At 37.9% G+C, this 16,606-nt stretch overlaps 3 protein-coding genes across 4 annotated transcripts in view; 1 reads left to right on the top strand and 2 right to left on the bottom strand.

The window, feature by feature from the left end:
• The window catches only part of LOC144205509 (TOX high mobility group box family member 2-like), a 109,936-nt gene extending 105,968 nt beyond the window's left edge, over positions 1-3,968 (bottom strand). The window contains exon 1 of the mRNA XM_077729936.1: positions 3,881-3,968. Coding sequence (XP_077586062.1) covers positions 3,881-3,886 — 6 coding nt within the window. The 5' untranslated portion in view covers positions 3,887-3,968. The remainder of the gene's footprint in view (positions 1-3,880) is intronic.
• Positions 3,969-8,487: 4,519 nt separating this feature from the next.
• On the top strand, positions 8,488-9,597 carry wfdc2 (WAP four-disulfide core domain 2). Its single transcript, XM_077722792.1, has 4 exons — positions 8,488-8,674; positions 8,778-8,921; positions 9,023-9,160; positions 9,263-9,597. Exons 1-4 carry the CDS (start codon positions 8,578-8,580, stop codon positions 9,394-9,396), a joined length of 513 nt encoding a protein of 170 aa, XP_077578918.1. The 5' UTR covers positions 8,488-8,577; the 3' UTR covers positions 9,397-9,597.
• A 1,713-nt stretch (positions 9,598-11,310) lies between these two features.
• On the bottom strand, positions 11,311-16,441 carry pigt (phosphatidylinositol glycan anchor biosynthesis, class T). 2 transcript variants are annotated; one of them, XR_013328331.1, is made up of 12 exons: positions 16,027-16,441; positions 15,019-15,196; positions 14,756-14,883; positions 14,488-14,588; positions 13,958-14,132; positions 13,777-13,874; positions 13,545-13,701; positions 13,253-13,453; positions 12,481-12,646; positions 12,272-12,355; positions 11,786-12,089; positions 11,311-11,719 (listed from the first exon to the last, which is right to left on the bottom strand). XR_013328331.1 is itself a non-coding variant. In XM_077731153.1 (11 exons), the coding sequence occupies exons 1-11, from the start codon at positions 16,397-16,399 to the stop codon at positions 11,840-11,842; spliced, it is 1,911 nt and encodes a 636-aa protein (XP_077587279.1). In that variant the 5' UTR covers positions 16,400-16,441; the 3' UTR covers positions 11,311-11,839. The 2 variants fall into 2 exon arrangements, 1 of the variants encoding a protein (XP_077587279.1); XM_077731153.1 differs by having other exon boundaries at positions 11,311-12,089.
• Between the last annotated feature and the right edge of the window lie 165 nt (positions 16,442-16,606).

The following is a 16,606-nucleotide window of genomic DNA, read 5'->3' as shown; positions in this document are numbered from 1 at the left end:
GTTTGAATTTAAGAAAACGTGGCCAGAGGGACACATACGTATATTATTAATGTGTACTACATTTGGATATGTATCTGTAATACAGAACATATTAAAATAAAAGTAACAGCCTGTGTGCCTTTGCACTTTTTTTTTGAATAGCACCGGGAAATTGTTTCTGGGTCATAAAAAGGGAGAAAAGCATTAGAGATATTTTCCAATTTGAAATGGACGTAAACAAAGTGTTCTGAACATGCACAATAATGGAAAAGAAAGCCCAGTGAAAGTACCAGTTAGTGTCTCAAGGCTAAATTTACTGCATACATAAAATAATGATGGCATTTCACATATATATTTTTTTTAAATGAGCAACACTGGTATGAATATTAACTTGAAGTAATTTCCGATAACACGTACAGCGCCAATGCAAACAATGTTCACGTCGCATTTGAACAAGCTTATTGGCACGGTATTTTCAGGTCAATGGATTTCATTAGATGTAATGGGATGGGGCGAGGCTGGGGTGAATTGTGTGAATTATGAATGAAGAACTACTCTGTGGGTAATGCAGATTATGCAGACTTGCTTTCCTCATTGCAACCTTTCAACACAGTTTCACAATTTTAACTCTGTTACTATTTTACAAAGAGATATGAAAAGTCATCATTTTAGGTGGAGGCTATCTTAAGACAAGGATGTACCTTCAGAGCACAAAAACCTCAACAACTTTGTGTTTAAATTATGTATGGGACATATAGCCCAACAACAATAAACACACTATGCACAATTCCAGTCTAAGAAATGCATGTGATTATTATTTGCACATATGGTTTTTGATACATTGCATTTGTTGTCTGATGACATTCTTTCAAACGCTTCCTTTTTGAAAAAGAGGAGCCAAAACAACATGAAAAAAATTCTCTTTCAAAAAGTATGGAGCATGTTTTTGTCATAAAATAAAGCCCCCGCGGGAGTAACAAATACAAATATAAACTTGTCATCATTATCACAATCGTCCTCATCTAAGCTGCTCAACATTTAAAATAATTTTAACTGCTAAACCACACTTTAGCAAAACTATGCCTTCAAAGAATCCCAATTGGTTCATAATTTTTGACGTTCCGCTGCTACATCATTTTTAAACTTGACATGAGTTGGAGCCTAATACTTTACAAGGTTGGTGGTTTGGCATGAAGTGAAATAGCCTTTGCATAGTGTCTGATGTAAAGTAGACATATGGATCTGTCCTCTTTTTGGACCTGTTCCAAAATGGAATGGGTTTGCATTGGCCATGTTCCCCTAGGAAAGGCATATTTGCATAACTTGGCCAAGAGTCAGAAAAAAACATACAATCCACACAGAAAAGTTAAGCACCTTTGCTTCTGGTAATAATCAAGACATCATTTTCTTGTGTGCTTTCGTTTCAAGTTCAACACAGTGGAGGAGTGGTTAGCAGGTATGACTTCCACTTAGAGATTAAGCTTCAATGCCAGGCTCTTGCGGTGCTCGGACATCTCTTTTGGTCGCAGGCCAAATGGTGAAAGAGTTTACTGTTGAAACCAGCTCTCGAGATTATATTCATGAGAGAGACAGTTAAATATCTAAGTACTGTTTAATATCCAAGTACATTTGACCGGCGAACAAAAGACCGGTGACCAAACGTCCGGCGACCAAACGTCCGGGCGACCAAACGTCTGGCGACCAAACGTCCGGGCGACCAAACGTCCGGGCGACCAAACTTCCGGGCGACCCAACGTCCGGGCGACCAAACGTCCGGGCGACCAAACGTCCGGGCGACCAAACGTCCGGGCGACCAAACGTCCGGGCGACTAAACGTCCGGCCGACCAAACGTCCGGGCGACCAAACATTTGGGCGACTAAACGTCCGGGCGACCAAACGTCCGGGCGACCAAACGTCCGGGCGACTAAACGTCCGGGCGACCAAACGACCGGGCGACCAAACGTCCGGGCGACTAAACGTCCGGGCGACCAAACGTCCGGGCGACCAAACGTCCGGGCGACCAAACGTCCGGGCGACCAAACGTCCTGGCGACCAAACGTCCCGGTGACCAAACATCCCGGTGACCAAACGTCCGGTCACAGGCTCTGGCCTACCCGTCTAGCATGTTATCCCTGTGCATGTGTGGGTTTTTTCTGTCTCCGGTATGATAGGCTGAATGGATACTCTAACTTCTCTATAGGATGTGATTGTGAATGTTTGTAGGCTTCTATAAACCTCACAATTGGCTAGCAAAGATATTTGAGATAGGTTCCTGCACCACTGAGATTCATGAGGATAAGCGCTACAAAAAATGAATGAACAGACACATAGCATGATTGAGGCTTAGATACAGATTGAGTGCAGTGGATTACAAAAAAAATGGAAAATATGCTGCAAAAAACATATATAAAGACATGTAAAAATGCAAACTATGCCACAAAAACATAACATACAGTAGCTAGTAAGACTTTAAGCTTTGTTCTTACTGAATGAAACAAATGATGACAACAACAGTAATGAGTAGTAATGTAACAGTAGCTAGTAAGACTTTAAGCTTTGTTCTTACTGAATGAAACAAATGATGACAACAACAGTAAAAAACTAATAAGAAAATTTAATTGACTAGTCCTAAATTTCTGCATGTTTATTTGCGATTTTCTTTTTTAGGATGACTTCCCCCCTCATTTTAATACTCCATAAATAAAACAGAGTTAATCCAAAGTTTTATTGTGATGACAGCTTATCAAAGAAAAAGGATTAGACTTATCGCCATTGTTTCCTATTGGGTAAATCTTGTAATCATATCCAATAGATAGCCATTTTCTCTGCATTTTTTGTTGCTGGCTGCTGGTGACTTGGTTCGTAAGGACCAAATTATGAATGATAAAGTCAATGTTTTAATGCCCCTTCATTATTCCCATAATATAATAATATTAGACCACATTAGTTAAAGCATTCAATGCAGGTTCCTCAGTATTGTTAAAAAATGAATGCTTCTTTTATTAGAATTTCTAAAATGACTATATCAGCGTCCCTCTTATTTATTGTAAATCAAGTCCATCTATGATATGCACCAATATCTGTAGTCATGATTATAAGAATGTGTCAGTGAGCAGCCACCTGAGCAGGACCTTGATAAGAAATATTGGAAAGCTTGAGTCTTATCCTGGATACTGTTTCCTCTTTGCCTTGATGGAGGAGGAGAGAGACTAAGAGGAAAAAGAGAGAGAGAGAGGGAAAGGAGGGTTATGGAAAAGAGAAATGAGGTTGAGCTCTGATGAGGATGAATAGTGAAGAGAGGAAAAGGAGGAGGAGGAGGGTGGGCTAAGAATGAAAGGGGGGAAGGGACTATAAGGAAGGGAAGGTGTATTGAGAGAATGGCTGATGGAAGAGGTCTAACTCTAGCATAAAAGTAAATTCAAATGCATTATTCATGGCACTGTGTGTCGAAATATCATTTACGTGTGCTGTGTTGACTCATGGCTCGTAAAATGAGAAGGACATGAAAAGAAAGAAAAGGGAAAGAAGGAAATAAACAACCTTTTTTCCCATTGCCGGGAGAAAATCAAAATGGAGACCTGCTGTGCTCCAGCTCAACTTATTAGGTATCAATTATTTCTTGCAGTTTAGGTGAATTTTCTTTAAATATAAGCAAGTGGGAAAAGGCAGAACTTTGCATTTCTAACTTTGCAGGTTTAAAAAAGAGGAGGGGATGTTTGGTGAATAATATCTTAAAATAATCTTAATAGAACATAAATATATTTAGAAGGGGAAGCAATCCAGTGCATGATATGTTTTTGAGTTATATAAGTTATAACTTTAGGGAGGCACTGGTATGGTTTGAGAGAAATAATTACACGTGGCCTGATAAGTGCTTTGAGGAAAGTTGATTTTTTTTACCTGCATAATGAAGGTTGTCACAATGGTACTGTACTTGCATCAAGTCTGCAGCATTTCCTTTTCCTTTAGTAGATTCCTTACATTGTCACCACAGCGGCTCCTATTGGAGAACAGGAGAAAGGCATTTATTGCGTTTGCAGTAATTATATTCATGTACATTCTAGGAGAAAGATTGTAAAAAATGGCTATTAGAGAGAGAGATGAATAAAATCATCTAAAAAACTGGAAAAATAATGTCAAAATTATCATAAGAGATACTTTGGCATGTCTTGAAATTTGACATGCTGTATTATTTTAAAATGTTGGCTTTTACATATTCTACTGTAGACATACTGTGTACAACAAGGGTGTCAGAGTTGCGGTGGTTCGCGGGCCATTTTAACGTCAACTCGATTTTATGTGGGCCGGACCATTTTAGATAATATTTTCTTTTATAAATGAATTAAAAGAACTGGGTCAAAAGCCCCAACTATTCAATTTTTTTATAGATCAAAAATAATGTTTATTTGAGCTTTTCTTTCGTAGTAAAGAAAAATCTCTTTTAGTCATTATGTTCCATATTATAGTAGAAAACAGAAATATTTGTATATATTTTTAGATTTTACAAAATGATTTTTGAACTAAAAACATAGAAAAATGATTTAAAAATTACAATTATTGATTTAAAAGGGGAAAATCAGGAAATATAATATACATCTATAATCTTCATTTTAATTTGATCCTAAAACAGAAAGTCGGCACTCATCATTTACTCTTCCCGGGCCACACAAAATGATGCGGCGGACCAGATTTGGCCCCCGGGCCGCCACTTTGACACCTGTAGTCTACAAGATTACCCATCTGCTTGCTCCAAACTGACTCCAATTCACCGACATTTTTACTGCAAGTAGTTATATTTTTTTTCCACAGTAATATAAATGCATTCAAAAACTGAAAATCAACAAACTTGGTCAGATGTATTTTGCCCCTCAATAGGTCACCTGTAAGATCTACCTTGACACCTCCCTTTTATCAAATGAAAAAGTCTTTAGTGGCTCTGAATAAGCAGTGACAAAATATACAACAATGTCAACAACTTGCATCAAAATATATATATATATATATATATATACAATTTCATCAGAAATGTCCACATACGATATTCTTCTCCATTGACTCCATGAAGGAAAAGTTCTATTTTGTAATTTATAACAGCAGTAGCAAGCATCATCACAGAATCACTTCATCTTCTCCCTTTTATTACACCACATTTGTTTTCATTTTCCCTCCCAAGGCTCCCGACTGCCTGAATATATCACAGATCTCCCACGGGGGCGACAAGGCCAGCTTTACCACCACGGGGAGAGACAATTGGATGACGGGAGAAGGGGATTTCAGAGCATGCTTCATCATTAGAAGCATTAGCATTATCTTGACTTCAAAAAACATTATAGCAGGATTACCATTACTCTTTGTATTAACAGAATTAGGAGACATATTGCTAGGGCATCGGTCAAATTGATTGGTCAGAATGGCAAACATGTTAAAGTGATGAATAGAAAGATTAAAAACGTCAAGCTATACAGGAGGAAGGAAGCTTTTCTATAAAGTTACAAGAAGAAAATACATTACATCTTTCTATACCTAATATCGTTTCTCTTTTTCAAATCTTGCTGTCAGATATTATTTGGTTGATTTAGACAAGACAAGTCATTTGAGTCACTTTTGATGCCCAAGGCTCGAGTGAGCTAACAGAATCAGCAGTTCAATTGCTTTGAATGGAGATGATTTGGCATTTGGGATTTTCATGGAGAGGTCAATGGCCGGTTAATGCACAATGTAATGCATGATTTATGGTTAGAGTCCGAAAAATTGACGGCGTTGAGGTTAAAGGGTGAAGTTCAGAAATCTTTGAGGGTCAGTGTGGCATTATAATTCACTCAAACAAGGTCCATTTATCATTTTTCTATCAATTAGATTTGGTAGAAAATACATTATCCTCATAGCTAGTGATGTTATATATCAGGGGTAGGGAACCTATGGCTCGGGAGCTATATGTGGCTGTTTTGATGGGTGTATATGGCTTTCCGCGAACCTGTGTGGTAAAATATGGGAACAGCTGGTGAGAGATCTAAGTCAGGACGCACCAATGGGAGCGTAACACCTTTTTAAATCATATTTTTTCTTCAGTAGACTCTCTTGCATGCATTCTCTCATTGATACTCATTGATTAGCAACAGTGAAATCATGTTCTCAAAAGAATTCACTCTTTTTTTACTTTCAAATTGGTGAAATGAATAATAAATGCTCGCATTTTCATGTATTTTACTTTTAAATTCGGAGTATGGCTCTCAAAGAATAACATTAGAAAATATGAATTGTTTATGACTCTCTTCATCAAACAAGGTTCACAACCCCTGATTTTAATACCATGTCTACTATATATGGTCTCAAAATCCTCATATTTATACATATTTAGTTCTTGTTGCCTCCTACAAAAAAAACATGGCCACTATGGCCACTGATAAAAACTCCAAACTAGTAGGAAAGACTACAATGTATATTAAAAAAAAGCCACAAGAAATAAAAACACAATTTTTAATACGTTTTCTGCATTTCCACTGTAATTTCCCAATAAGTAAAAATCACTGAATTTGGCATTAACAATGCCATATAAAGGTAAACAATGTTCCGATTGTCACACTAAAGGTAATCACAGCCATCTGGTGGGCCCAATTGGTATTTCCTTATTCATATTTTGGGGTGTGGTAATAAACAACAAAGCCCATTTTTAAACCAAGACATTTTCGTCAAACCTTGCCTGACACTTATTACATTTCTATCATCCATTATTATGCAAATGACTTTCAAACTCATGTGGAATTTCCGAAGCTTAATCAAATAATTTAAAACTTTAATATTCTTACCTGTAAACAACAATTGGAAAGTACAATTTCCCACGGGTAACATTAAAAGCCAGTAGTGAAACTGATAGCATCGATATTATTTCAAGGACATACAATACCACCCATGAGTCAAACCTTCTTACATGAATACATAGAGGGAAGGTTTCCAGCTACACTTTTCCATAATTGAATTCCCAAGGACATAGTAGGGGGAAGGGTATATATGTGTGTGTATGTGTGTGTGTTTGGGGGGTACATGGTTAGAACGGAAAAGGTTGAAGGGAGGAGAACACAAATGATACATTTGAAAGCTTTTGGGTGATTTACGTACAGGAAATAAAATCATATATACTAAGAAGACAAATTTTTTAGGAAGGTCAGAATAGAACCTATCAGAGAAAATGATCAGATTTATGAAATGAAAATGAAAAAGAGCTCAGAGCAGCTATATGCTGATCTTGAAAATAAGCAGTGCAATTGTACATTCAAATTGCATGGCCTATAATCCCCTGGGGATAAAATTACTCTTTTGCTCACTGCACTGGGTATAATAACCTAGTAGACTGAGCTTATTTGATGGTTTGGTTGTACCTGCCAATCAAATTAAAGCCGGGCAAAATATATATATTTTGCATCCTTACTGTACTATGGAAGAGACTGTTCAAAGGTGTTTGATTTATGTACATAACTGGAGACCAAATAATATAATCATTTAAATATTCAAATATAAAGTGGTTGTCATGAACTTTCATATTTACATTTTTTTTTGAATGTCATTATAATATTGAAATAATGTAAATGCCTTTTGCTATTCAAGAAGAGGGACTCTACTGGCTTTATACTTTCATACGGTTGGCATTACGCTTGGTACAACAGCGAACTCTGCTGGTTGCAGTTAAGAACACAACATGCTATTTGAAAATACACACACATTTTACGATTAATACCCATGGATAAAACATCTTAAGAAATGTTTGTCCTCATCACTTCTCATTCCAAGGCCAGATTCCATTTAATCCATATTTTCCCGTCGGAAAACTCGTTTATAACTTTTGCTGCACTGCATGTTCTGCAGAGCAGATCGTTCTCACTCAAAAAAGATAAGACATCACACAGTTTCACCACTTGTCCTTCGATTCGCACATACGTATATACTCCGACAGCCACTCCAAGTTAAAAGACCCACAGTTCTATTTCACTTTGAGAAGTAGACGTATCACATTCAATTTAGGATACTCATCATTTGAGCCACTTAACTTACCAAAGCACTGTGATTGGCTGCGTAGCGCAATTGCATCGTGTCCTACGATTGGATACACCTGTCCGTCAAATAAAAAAATAATATATAAATAAAGAATAATCAATTCATCTTTCATAAATAAGTAGTCAACATAGATGTGTTGTAAGTATACATATATGTATAAATATAGTAATTTATATCTCATTATACTTGTATAATGACAATAAAAGCATTCAATCAATTTAATCAATTGAACAATGTTACCATGCATGAATGAAAAAAAAGAACTACCGTATTTTCACGACTATAAGGCGCATTTAAAAGTCTTAAATTTTCTCCAAAATAGACAGGGCGCCTTATAATCCAGTGTGCTTTATATATGGAAAAAAATAAAATGTGTCATTCACTGAGGCTGCGCCTTATAGTCGTGAAAATACGGTAGTATTTCAAAAAAAGGGGAGCAAATGTAAGCCATACCCAACAGGGACTAGGACCCAGCAACATATCATCTTCAGTGACCCGAGTCTGCATGTTCTGTTTGTCCCAACAGGCGCACATTCTCGTGTGGAAGTATGGACAAGTCTACAATGTGTGCATTGATTTTAGCTCTGTGTGCAATTGTGCAATTTAACACCGTTTTTACTCAAGATTTTAAAACTAATCTAACAGGTGAGATTTCAATTATTTTTGCTTACCAATATATACTGTATTTGAAAAAATAACTATTCTGCAGGTATCACAATGCAGTCTAATCTATTTTATTTTTACTCAGGTATTTTACCTAAAGCAGGCCAATGTCCTCGTCTACTAAAGGTGGTGCCATCCCATAAAGGTTGTGCTTGTGATGAAGACTGTCCTGAAGACCACAAGTGCTGTGTCTTTGACTGTGGAGCTGTCTGTGTTCCTCCTGCTTTCAGTAAGAACCACATTTAAGATTACTCATGTGTCCTTCTATGGGACAATGTCTTCTCCTTAAAAAAACTGCTTATCCTGAGGTGTGTTCCCATAATTTTTCAGCCAAACCAGGATTGTGTCCTCGGAGAAACTGGGGCTCCGGAACGTGTGCCGAATTTTGCTCAGATGACAGTGACTGTCCCAGTGAGGAGAAATGCTGCCACAATGGATGCGGACATGAGTGTATTGTACCTTACAAAGGTTAGATTTGTACCCAAGAAATGGAACATTAACTCATGGGAGTGATATGTTTTGCACTATAGTTAACCTACATGCATACTGCTTTTATTTTATGTGTGTCAGTGAAGCCAGGCCGCTGTGCTCTGCCCCAAAGAACACCAATGTGTGCAGAGTATTGCTACCATGATGGCCAGTGCCCAGCCGAGCAAAAATGCTGCAGGACAACCTGTGGGCATGCCTGTAGTCAGCCCTGCTAAGTGGACATCAATCAACGTTACAGATGGAGAATAAAATCTTATTTTATCTTTATAATATGTTGGGGTAGAGTGTCAAAATAACCAGCTGCCTCTTGAATCCGTAGCTTTATACTAATGAATTCTCTTCAGATATTTTGGATTCAGCTCACATTATTTACTCTGTGATGTTTGAAAAGTAATAAATGTCTCAGAGAACAGGTCTTTTTCCATGTTTTGAGTTTTTTTGTTCATCTTTTGCAAAATATACCATGTGTAGTTTATTATACATTTCATGATATTGTGCAAACCCATCACAATTTTTTTCTTTTTCATTAAAATTGATCCACTATATGTTTTTACTGAGCAAAACACTGATCTAACAGAGCTGGCTGGCAAAAAGTAGTTTACATATAGAACATGCAAGTCCATTTATTTCTGAATTTCAGTGTTTTTTGCCTAAACAATCAACAGAGCCTTCTACTGTAGTTCTGCCTCTATATTGGCTTGGCCAGGCGTCTATTTACTTTTGCAACTGTCTTTTGTCTCTCGTAACATTCTAAAATGATGTTGGGAAATTAAGTTGACACAGAAGTGCCAAGAAAATTATGTTTTATTTCCAGAATACTTTATTAAACATACTCATCGGAAACCTCAGAATTAAACGTAAACGAAAAAGCACTTCAACATAAAGGAAAATCTCATATGGCATTAGAGCATAGATTCCGCTGTATAGAAAGAGATAAGTGGCCTGTTTAAACAGTGGGTTAGGAAAGAAACCATTTGCAGTTTATTTTCCCCGCACCCACTTCAGCAGGGTGACCCTATGTGCCGGGGTGAGCTTTGGACACAAGGGACCTCTGTTTGTCTGCCCCATTTGAGTTTGCTTGTACAGTACATAAATAAGGGTAGTCAGAGGGAAGTAATCATATTTCCAAAAAAGAAAAATGCCTAACTAGTGGGTCATCTCAGCTCATGGTTAGCTTGGTTTTTTTTTTACTAAAACGCAGGCATAATGTAGCAAATGTTTAAGCACTACACAAACAAATGGAGAAGAAATAAAGTAAAAGTTACAGACTTTGATTCCTGAATTTAATCAGATGTATTCAATTGTAGAGTATGGCAATATGATAGAATTTTATGCATAGAATAAAATGTCATAAACGACTTAAAACATGATGTTTAACCATTGGATTTTTATTTTGTCCGAGCCTGTTTTTGTTTTTTTAATAGCTGTGACTTCATTAGGTACAAACGTTTCATTTTAAGCCATCAAGGCTCATATTGGACTGCCATTGTTAGAGAGGTAATCATAGAAACAATATAATAAATATACATATATTTAAAATGGAGAATTTTCAGGAAGGGGGACATAAAATAAAAGTGTGGAGCAATTGACTCTCTAGAAAATCCCTTGCGGGATCGGCCAAAATTTGCAACAACAACATAACTAAAGTACTACATTTGTGGTACACCTTTTGAAAAAGATGCAACCAAAGCCCTGAGAAGGTACCTTTGAATTCTTGCTAGGCTGGGGCCTCATGAACAGACAATCATTAAATACAGTGTATCTGGCCAAAAAAATGGCCCAAAACATTTCAACTTGAGTGCAAAAAAATTAAAAAACATCTTGTCACATTAAAATCCAAGTTGTCATTCATAATTTTGGCCTTCAAGAATCCAAAACAACAGTGCAAACAAAACAATACGGGTATAGGGAATTGAATCTTAATTAGTCCTCCAAGGCAGTGATTTCCAATCACTGAGCCACAGTATATAAGGCCTACTATGATAGAGTCAGTTGTGCTGCTGGAAATGATCTACAGTGTTCCCCCGCTACTTTGCGGTTCAGCTATCGCGGACTCAGAGCTTCGCAGGTTTTTTTTGGAAAGAAAAAATACAAATATTACATTGAAACAACATATTTTAAAGTTTTTTGTTATAACATGAATTTCACTCTCTCTCTACCTGTATTCTATATGGTGTACTGTATACAGGAGGGTATAAAAAGATTGGAATTAAATTCAAATTTAGCATTTTTGAAGGGGAATCCCTACTTCGCGGAAATGCACTTGTCGCGGGTGGTCCCGGTCCCCATTAACCGCGATAAGCGAGGGAACACTGTACTATCCCATAATTGCCTCTTTCCAAATGAAAATACAAAAACATAATTTATTTTTTCCAATATCTATGCCTATTTAAAGTGACAGGCAGAACAGGCAAATGCATTATCAAGTGAAACATTCTGCTCACCTGTTTCCTTACGCTTGACAACAACAACAGACATCATGTCTTCCATCCATAGCCACTACAAAGCTTGTTTTCATGTCCATAGGAAAACATCAACCTGTAAACATGTATATTATACAAAAAGAAGAAAATGAATGTTATCCCCTGAATTGGGAATATTTACCAGTGTGTTTAACTGAAGTAACAGAGTAGAGAGGGTTGATTTTTCCATCATGTCTCAAAGAGGGGGAACACCTCTCATTTTCCGAATTATGTTGGCAATCCGTTTGGCCAGTCCGGGGCTGGGTTCCTCGATTTGAAAATTACGAGTGAGGAGATTGAAGAGGGATCCATATCCCACAGCTAGCACAGTGCAGGTCAAACAGATGACATTATATGGCATACTGAAGTCTGGAGTGGGCAGTTGTACCAGTAAAGGCTCTGTGTAAAGACGCACAAAGAAGCTGGACTCTTCTTTGTTGGGGAAGCTGTAAACGGACAGCAAGAAAAATAATTATAGGAGAGTCGTTGAATTAGTAGAGCTATGGAAAACTCAAACTACACGACAGTCACCGTGTCAAATTACGACAAGTGGGGTCACAAAGTGTGTCTGTAAATGACAAGCGTTTTACAGCTGCAGTATTTCATATTGCACTTGCAAAATACTTACAAATTGCTGAAAAGTGGGCGATCCTGTGTGGCGTTTGTGTCCATGGCAACAATGCTTGGTACAAGAGAACTGACAACAGAAGACCTACACATTTAAGAGAGAAATTGGTACAATATTAGAAAATTCCAGCAACAAACAAACAAGCAAGCAAACTAGTGTCTGTTCAACCACTTGGGATGAATCGGAAAAAAAGCAAAACAAACACAAACCCGATATATAAGCCGTGATTGGGATCAGGGGTGTACTCGGTCCACTTGAGGAGAGCTCTTTCAAACTGCACTGTAACTTCCGTGACAGAGTTGGGAGGAAGCTGCACTAACATCTCCAACATATGTGGCTTCACACGGTCCTTGGATGGCTCGTAGTGGATATAACCTGGGATTGCGTTTAATGAATAAACAAATGAGCAAATTAATAAAATGTGAATCATAACAGAACTAACATAAAGACACTCATGCTATGGCCACCAATATAAGGTGCTCGGACGTTTGGTCGCCGGTATTTTGGGAGAGTTTAATATCTAAGAAAGAGAGTTTAAAATCTAAGTACTGTTGAAAACAGTAGATATTTAGATATTAAACTCTCATGAATATAATTTTGAGAGCTGGTTTCAACAGTACTTAGATATTAAACCTTACTTAGACATTAAACAGTACTTGGATATTAAACAGTACTTAGATATTAAACAGTACTGAGATATTAAATTCTCTTTATTACATATTAAACTCTATCTCTCATGAATATAATTTTGAGAGCTGGTTTCAACAGTAAACTCGCTGTCACCATTTGACCGGCGACCAAACGTCCGGCCACACCAATATAACCTTTTAACTTATCGCCTGCCATTGACAACAATAATCTCAAAATTCATTGAATTGCGAAAGGATTATCTGTAAATGCTAATTTTTCCGTGTGAGTGACAGCACTAGATGTACGATCCATAAAATGTGAAGATACATTTTTCATATGCTCTTTACTCACTAGGACTGTTAGTCTTGCCCTTGCTGGTGACAGTGAGGGTATGTATGTAGAGACGAAAGTACCAGGGCACCAAGTCCAGAAGGAGCACAGGGAACGACCTGTATGGATGGTTGTTGTACATCACTGTATGAATCTCTCCAGTTTGCAGACCATAGCCCGCTACATAGCGCTCTGCATGAAGCAAAGGCCGCAGCATGTGACCTATAAGAGGAAGAAAAGACATTTTGTTAAGGAAAGATAAGGCAAAGAAATAACCAGAAAATGTCTCAAGCATTTTTGTTTTTCTACTTACCATCACCAGATTTCCAGCGAATTAAAAGGTTAAGAGATTGTGTTGCGCTAAAGGTGCTTTGTTGGGTTAGGTCATAGACAGAGTAGGTCCGTTTATCCCCTAGGACTACTGCCGGACTAAGTAGAGAAGTAGGAGGACTAAGCTCCAACTGTTCACCCTGTAAAATGACTACTGTTAAAATGTGTGAAGAGAGGATTTGAATTATTAGACATTTTAGTGAAAGAAATCAAACCTCAATGTTGTCTGAAACGTCAACAAAGATTTTACTGGAGGAAGCCAGTGGACATGCCTCAGTCAGGGTACGGGAGAACATCTTGAAGAGAGACCACTCTGTTAAAAAGAGAAGATGTGAAATAATGCTACTGCAGTTTCCCCCAAAAAATATAAACAAAAAAAAAAATCAGTATTCCTGCCTCTTTTGCCTTGTCCAGAAGTGTGAAGGTCAAAAACAACATTTAGTGTCTGTCTCAGCTCCCACGAAGGGATTTCGCATTGTTTGCCCTGACACACAGGTCGGATATGCACTGCTTGAGAATGAAAATTGCTGTTGAACAGCTTCTCGGACTTTAACAAGACAGCGAGTCCAGCCTGTAGGATCAAAGTGTCAGCATTATTGTCATTGCTTAAAAGTGTGACCGGACATTTGGTCATCGGTCTTTTGGTCGCCAGTCAAATGTACTTGGATATTAAACAGTACATAGATGTTAAACTCTCTCTATTAGATGTTAAACTCTCTCTCTTAGTTATTAAACTCTCTCTCATGAATATAATTTTGAGAGCTGGTTTCAACGGTAAACTCTGTCACCATTTGACCGGCAACCAAAAGACCGGCGACCAAACGTCCGAGCACCCTTAAAAACACTGAATTTTCAAAACAACTCAATGCATGTTTTTACGATGAATTTGTGGTAGAAAAAAAATTGACATTTTTTTTAGGACTCACCTTGGATCCACATGGAAGAAGCTTCTTCCAAGGTGTCAAATTTTCAGTGCAAACAATCTCGCGTGGGAGGGTGGCATAGCGAAGAAAACGCTGGTCGGTCACTTTGTAGCAAGATAGAAAACATCATTAGAGTGATTAAACTTCACATGCCATTTTATGTTCTGATTGTTTTCCCCTTCAAATGATGATACGGTCAAAATGCTTTGTTGAGAACAAAATAAAACATCCAGAGAACAGTGCATTCATGGGTTTTTTGCATCAACAGTACCGTTGCCTATCCCGAGCGGCTTGAAGGAGGCGCTTGGCTGAATACTGTTGGTGGAGTCAATAAAGTTCAGCGAGGCACAGAAGATCCCCGACAAAACATTTGTCAGCTCACTCCAAGTGCGATCCACACTAGAGAAATCCAGAAAGTAAAAGCTCAATTAAAATAAGATTTTTGGGAAAACAAAAACAACCAAAGTATAAAAACTTTAAACTAAAAAATAATAACAACAGCAGCAAGATGACATGGTATGAAGGACTACTCACTCTGTTACAGAGTCCTGGAACCAGACCCAGAGCTCAGCTCCAGGAGGGGATGGCAGATAAGGTTGCCCCCACTGCATTGTCCTCCAATACCCCTGTGTAAAGGAGATGTGCAGCTCACGAACTGAAAATTTAGAGATGACCTGTCCTAGGGATTTGGGGAACAACCGGTAGTGGGAAACTGTTGCGAAAAAGCAAAATTAAATTGTTCATTAGTGCATTTTTCAAAGTCACTCATGACAGTACAGTAGTAAAATGCCATTTCTTAATTTTTTAAAATGCTTTTTCTTTCTATCCCACTTGTGTCAAAGTGGCGGAACGGGGGCCAAATCTGGCCCGCTGCATCATGTTGTGTGGCCCGGGAAAGTAAATCGCGAGCGCCGACTTTCTGTTTTAGGATCAAACTAAAATGAAGAGTATAGATGTGTATGAAATTTCCTGATTTTCTCCCTTTTAAATCAATAATTGTAAGTTTTAAAATACTTTTTCTGTGTTTTTAGTTCAAAAATCATTTTGTAAAATCTAAAAGATATATTTAAAAAAGCTAAACTAAATATTGTTTTAGATCTATAAAAAAGTGAATATTCGGGGCATTTAATCCAGTTCATTTACTCCATTTATTTTTGAAAAAAATCTAAATATTATATCTAAAACGGTCTGGCCCACGTGAAATCAAGTCGACGTTAAAGCAGCCCGCAAACCAACCCGAGTCTGACTCCCTTGATCTATCCTATTTTTGTGAGCTACAATATTTCAAGTACTTTATTTTCTTTGAAGCTGTAGAGATTAATGACGTTCCCACTCATATCAGTGGGAAAACACTTTTGAGATAAAAGTACTATCGAGTCTAAGGCATCGTCACATAACTTCACTTCAATCTCCCGAAATCAATGCAAAGTGGTTTTCCATAGACTTGGACTCTTTGGACTATCTTTCACACTCCTCGATTTTATAGTTTTCTAGTAAAAGTGTCAAATGTCTTCAAAGTGGCCAAGTTTGTAATGGACCTACCTTTGTTTCCCCCCATGAAATCAGTTTCCCAGAGGGTACGGAATTGAAAGCTGGCGTAAATATCCCCCGACTGCAACGGCCTGATGACCAACTCTTCTTGAAAATCATCTTTATGTCGGGGTATACTTGAAGGGTGGGCAGTGTCCGGGCCTGGACTCTGCTGGTCCCCCTTCTCCGTCTCTTCTCCAACCTGAGTCGCTTCCCATGTATTTTGATCGGTTGTTTCTTCAACTTTTTGCTCAGTGTTGTGTTCCGTGATGGGCAAACCGGCGTCCAATGTCGAGTCCTGACTGCGAGCGACGACAAATATCGGCAAACTAATGAGGAGAAAGAGGGAAAGAGTGCCAATACACCTGCAAGATGCCATTTTCATTCTTCTTCTGGTCTTCTTCCTGCTTCCTCCTCTTCTTTTTCTTCTTCTATTTGTTTGCACCAATTTGGTGTTATCGTGGCGTATACTGCCCTCTTCAGGCAATATGTTTCAATCGTCTTCACAGCATCCTTGGACACAGCTCAGTCGAGTGCAAAAATTGCGGCACTGCCTTTTTAAATCAACTAATAATTCGCATTCTTCAATATA

This window comes from Stigmatopora nigra, chromosome 1 (genome assembly GCF_051989575.1).
Source record: "Stigmatopora nigra isolate UIUO_SnigA chromosome 1, RoL_Snig_1.1, whole genome shotgun sequence".
NCBI lineage: Eukaryota > Metazoa > Chordata > Actinopteri > Syngnathiformes > Syngnathidae > Stigmatopora > Stigmatopora nigra.
The sequence above is the reverse complement of the archived record's forward strand: the minus strand, read 5'-3'. Positions and strand labels throughout refer to the sequence as shown.

What these genes read in the sequence shown, in the direction of transcription:
- wfdc2 (XM_077722792.1), top strand. Translation starts at nt 8,578, where the DNA reads ATGGACAAGTCTACAATGTGTGCATTGATTTTAGCTCTGTGTGCAATT. An exon ending in CTGTGTTCCTCCTGCTTTCA is followed by an intron (nt 8,922 to 9,022) that starts GTAAGAACCACA and finishes ATAATTTTTCAG; the next exon opens with CCAAACCAGGATTGTGTCCT. An exon ending in GTGTATTGTACCTTACAAAG is followed by an intron (nt 9,161 to 9,262) that starts GTTAGATTTGTA and finishes TATGTGTGTCAG; the next exon opens with TGAAGCCAGGCCGCTGTGCT.
- pigt (XM_077731153.1), bottom strand. Translation starts at nt 16,399, where the DNA reads ATGAAAATGGCATCTTGCAGGTGTATTGGCACTCTTTCCCTCTTTCTC. An exon ending in TTCTGGACAAGGCAAAAGAG is followed by an intron (nt 13,875 to 13,957) that starts GCAGGAATACTG and finishes TCTTTTTAACAG; the next exon opens with AGTGGTCTCTCTTCAAGATG. An exon ending in GGGCAAGACTAACAGTCCTA is followed by an intron (nt 12,647 to 13,252) that starts GTGAGTAAAGAG and finishes ACGCAATCCCAG; the next exon opens with GTTATATCCACTACGAGCCA.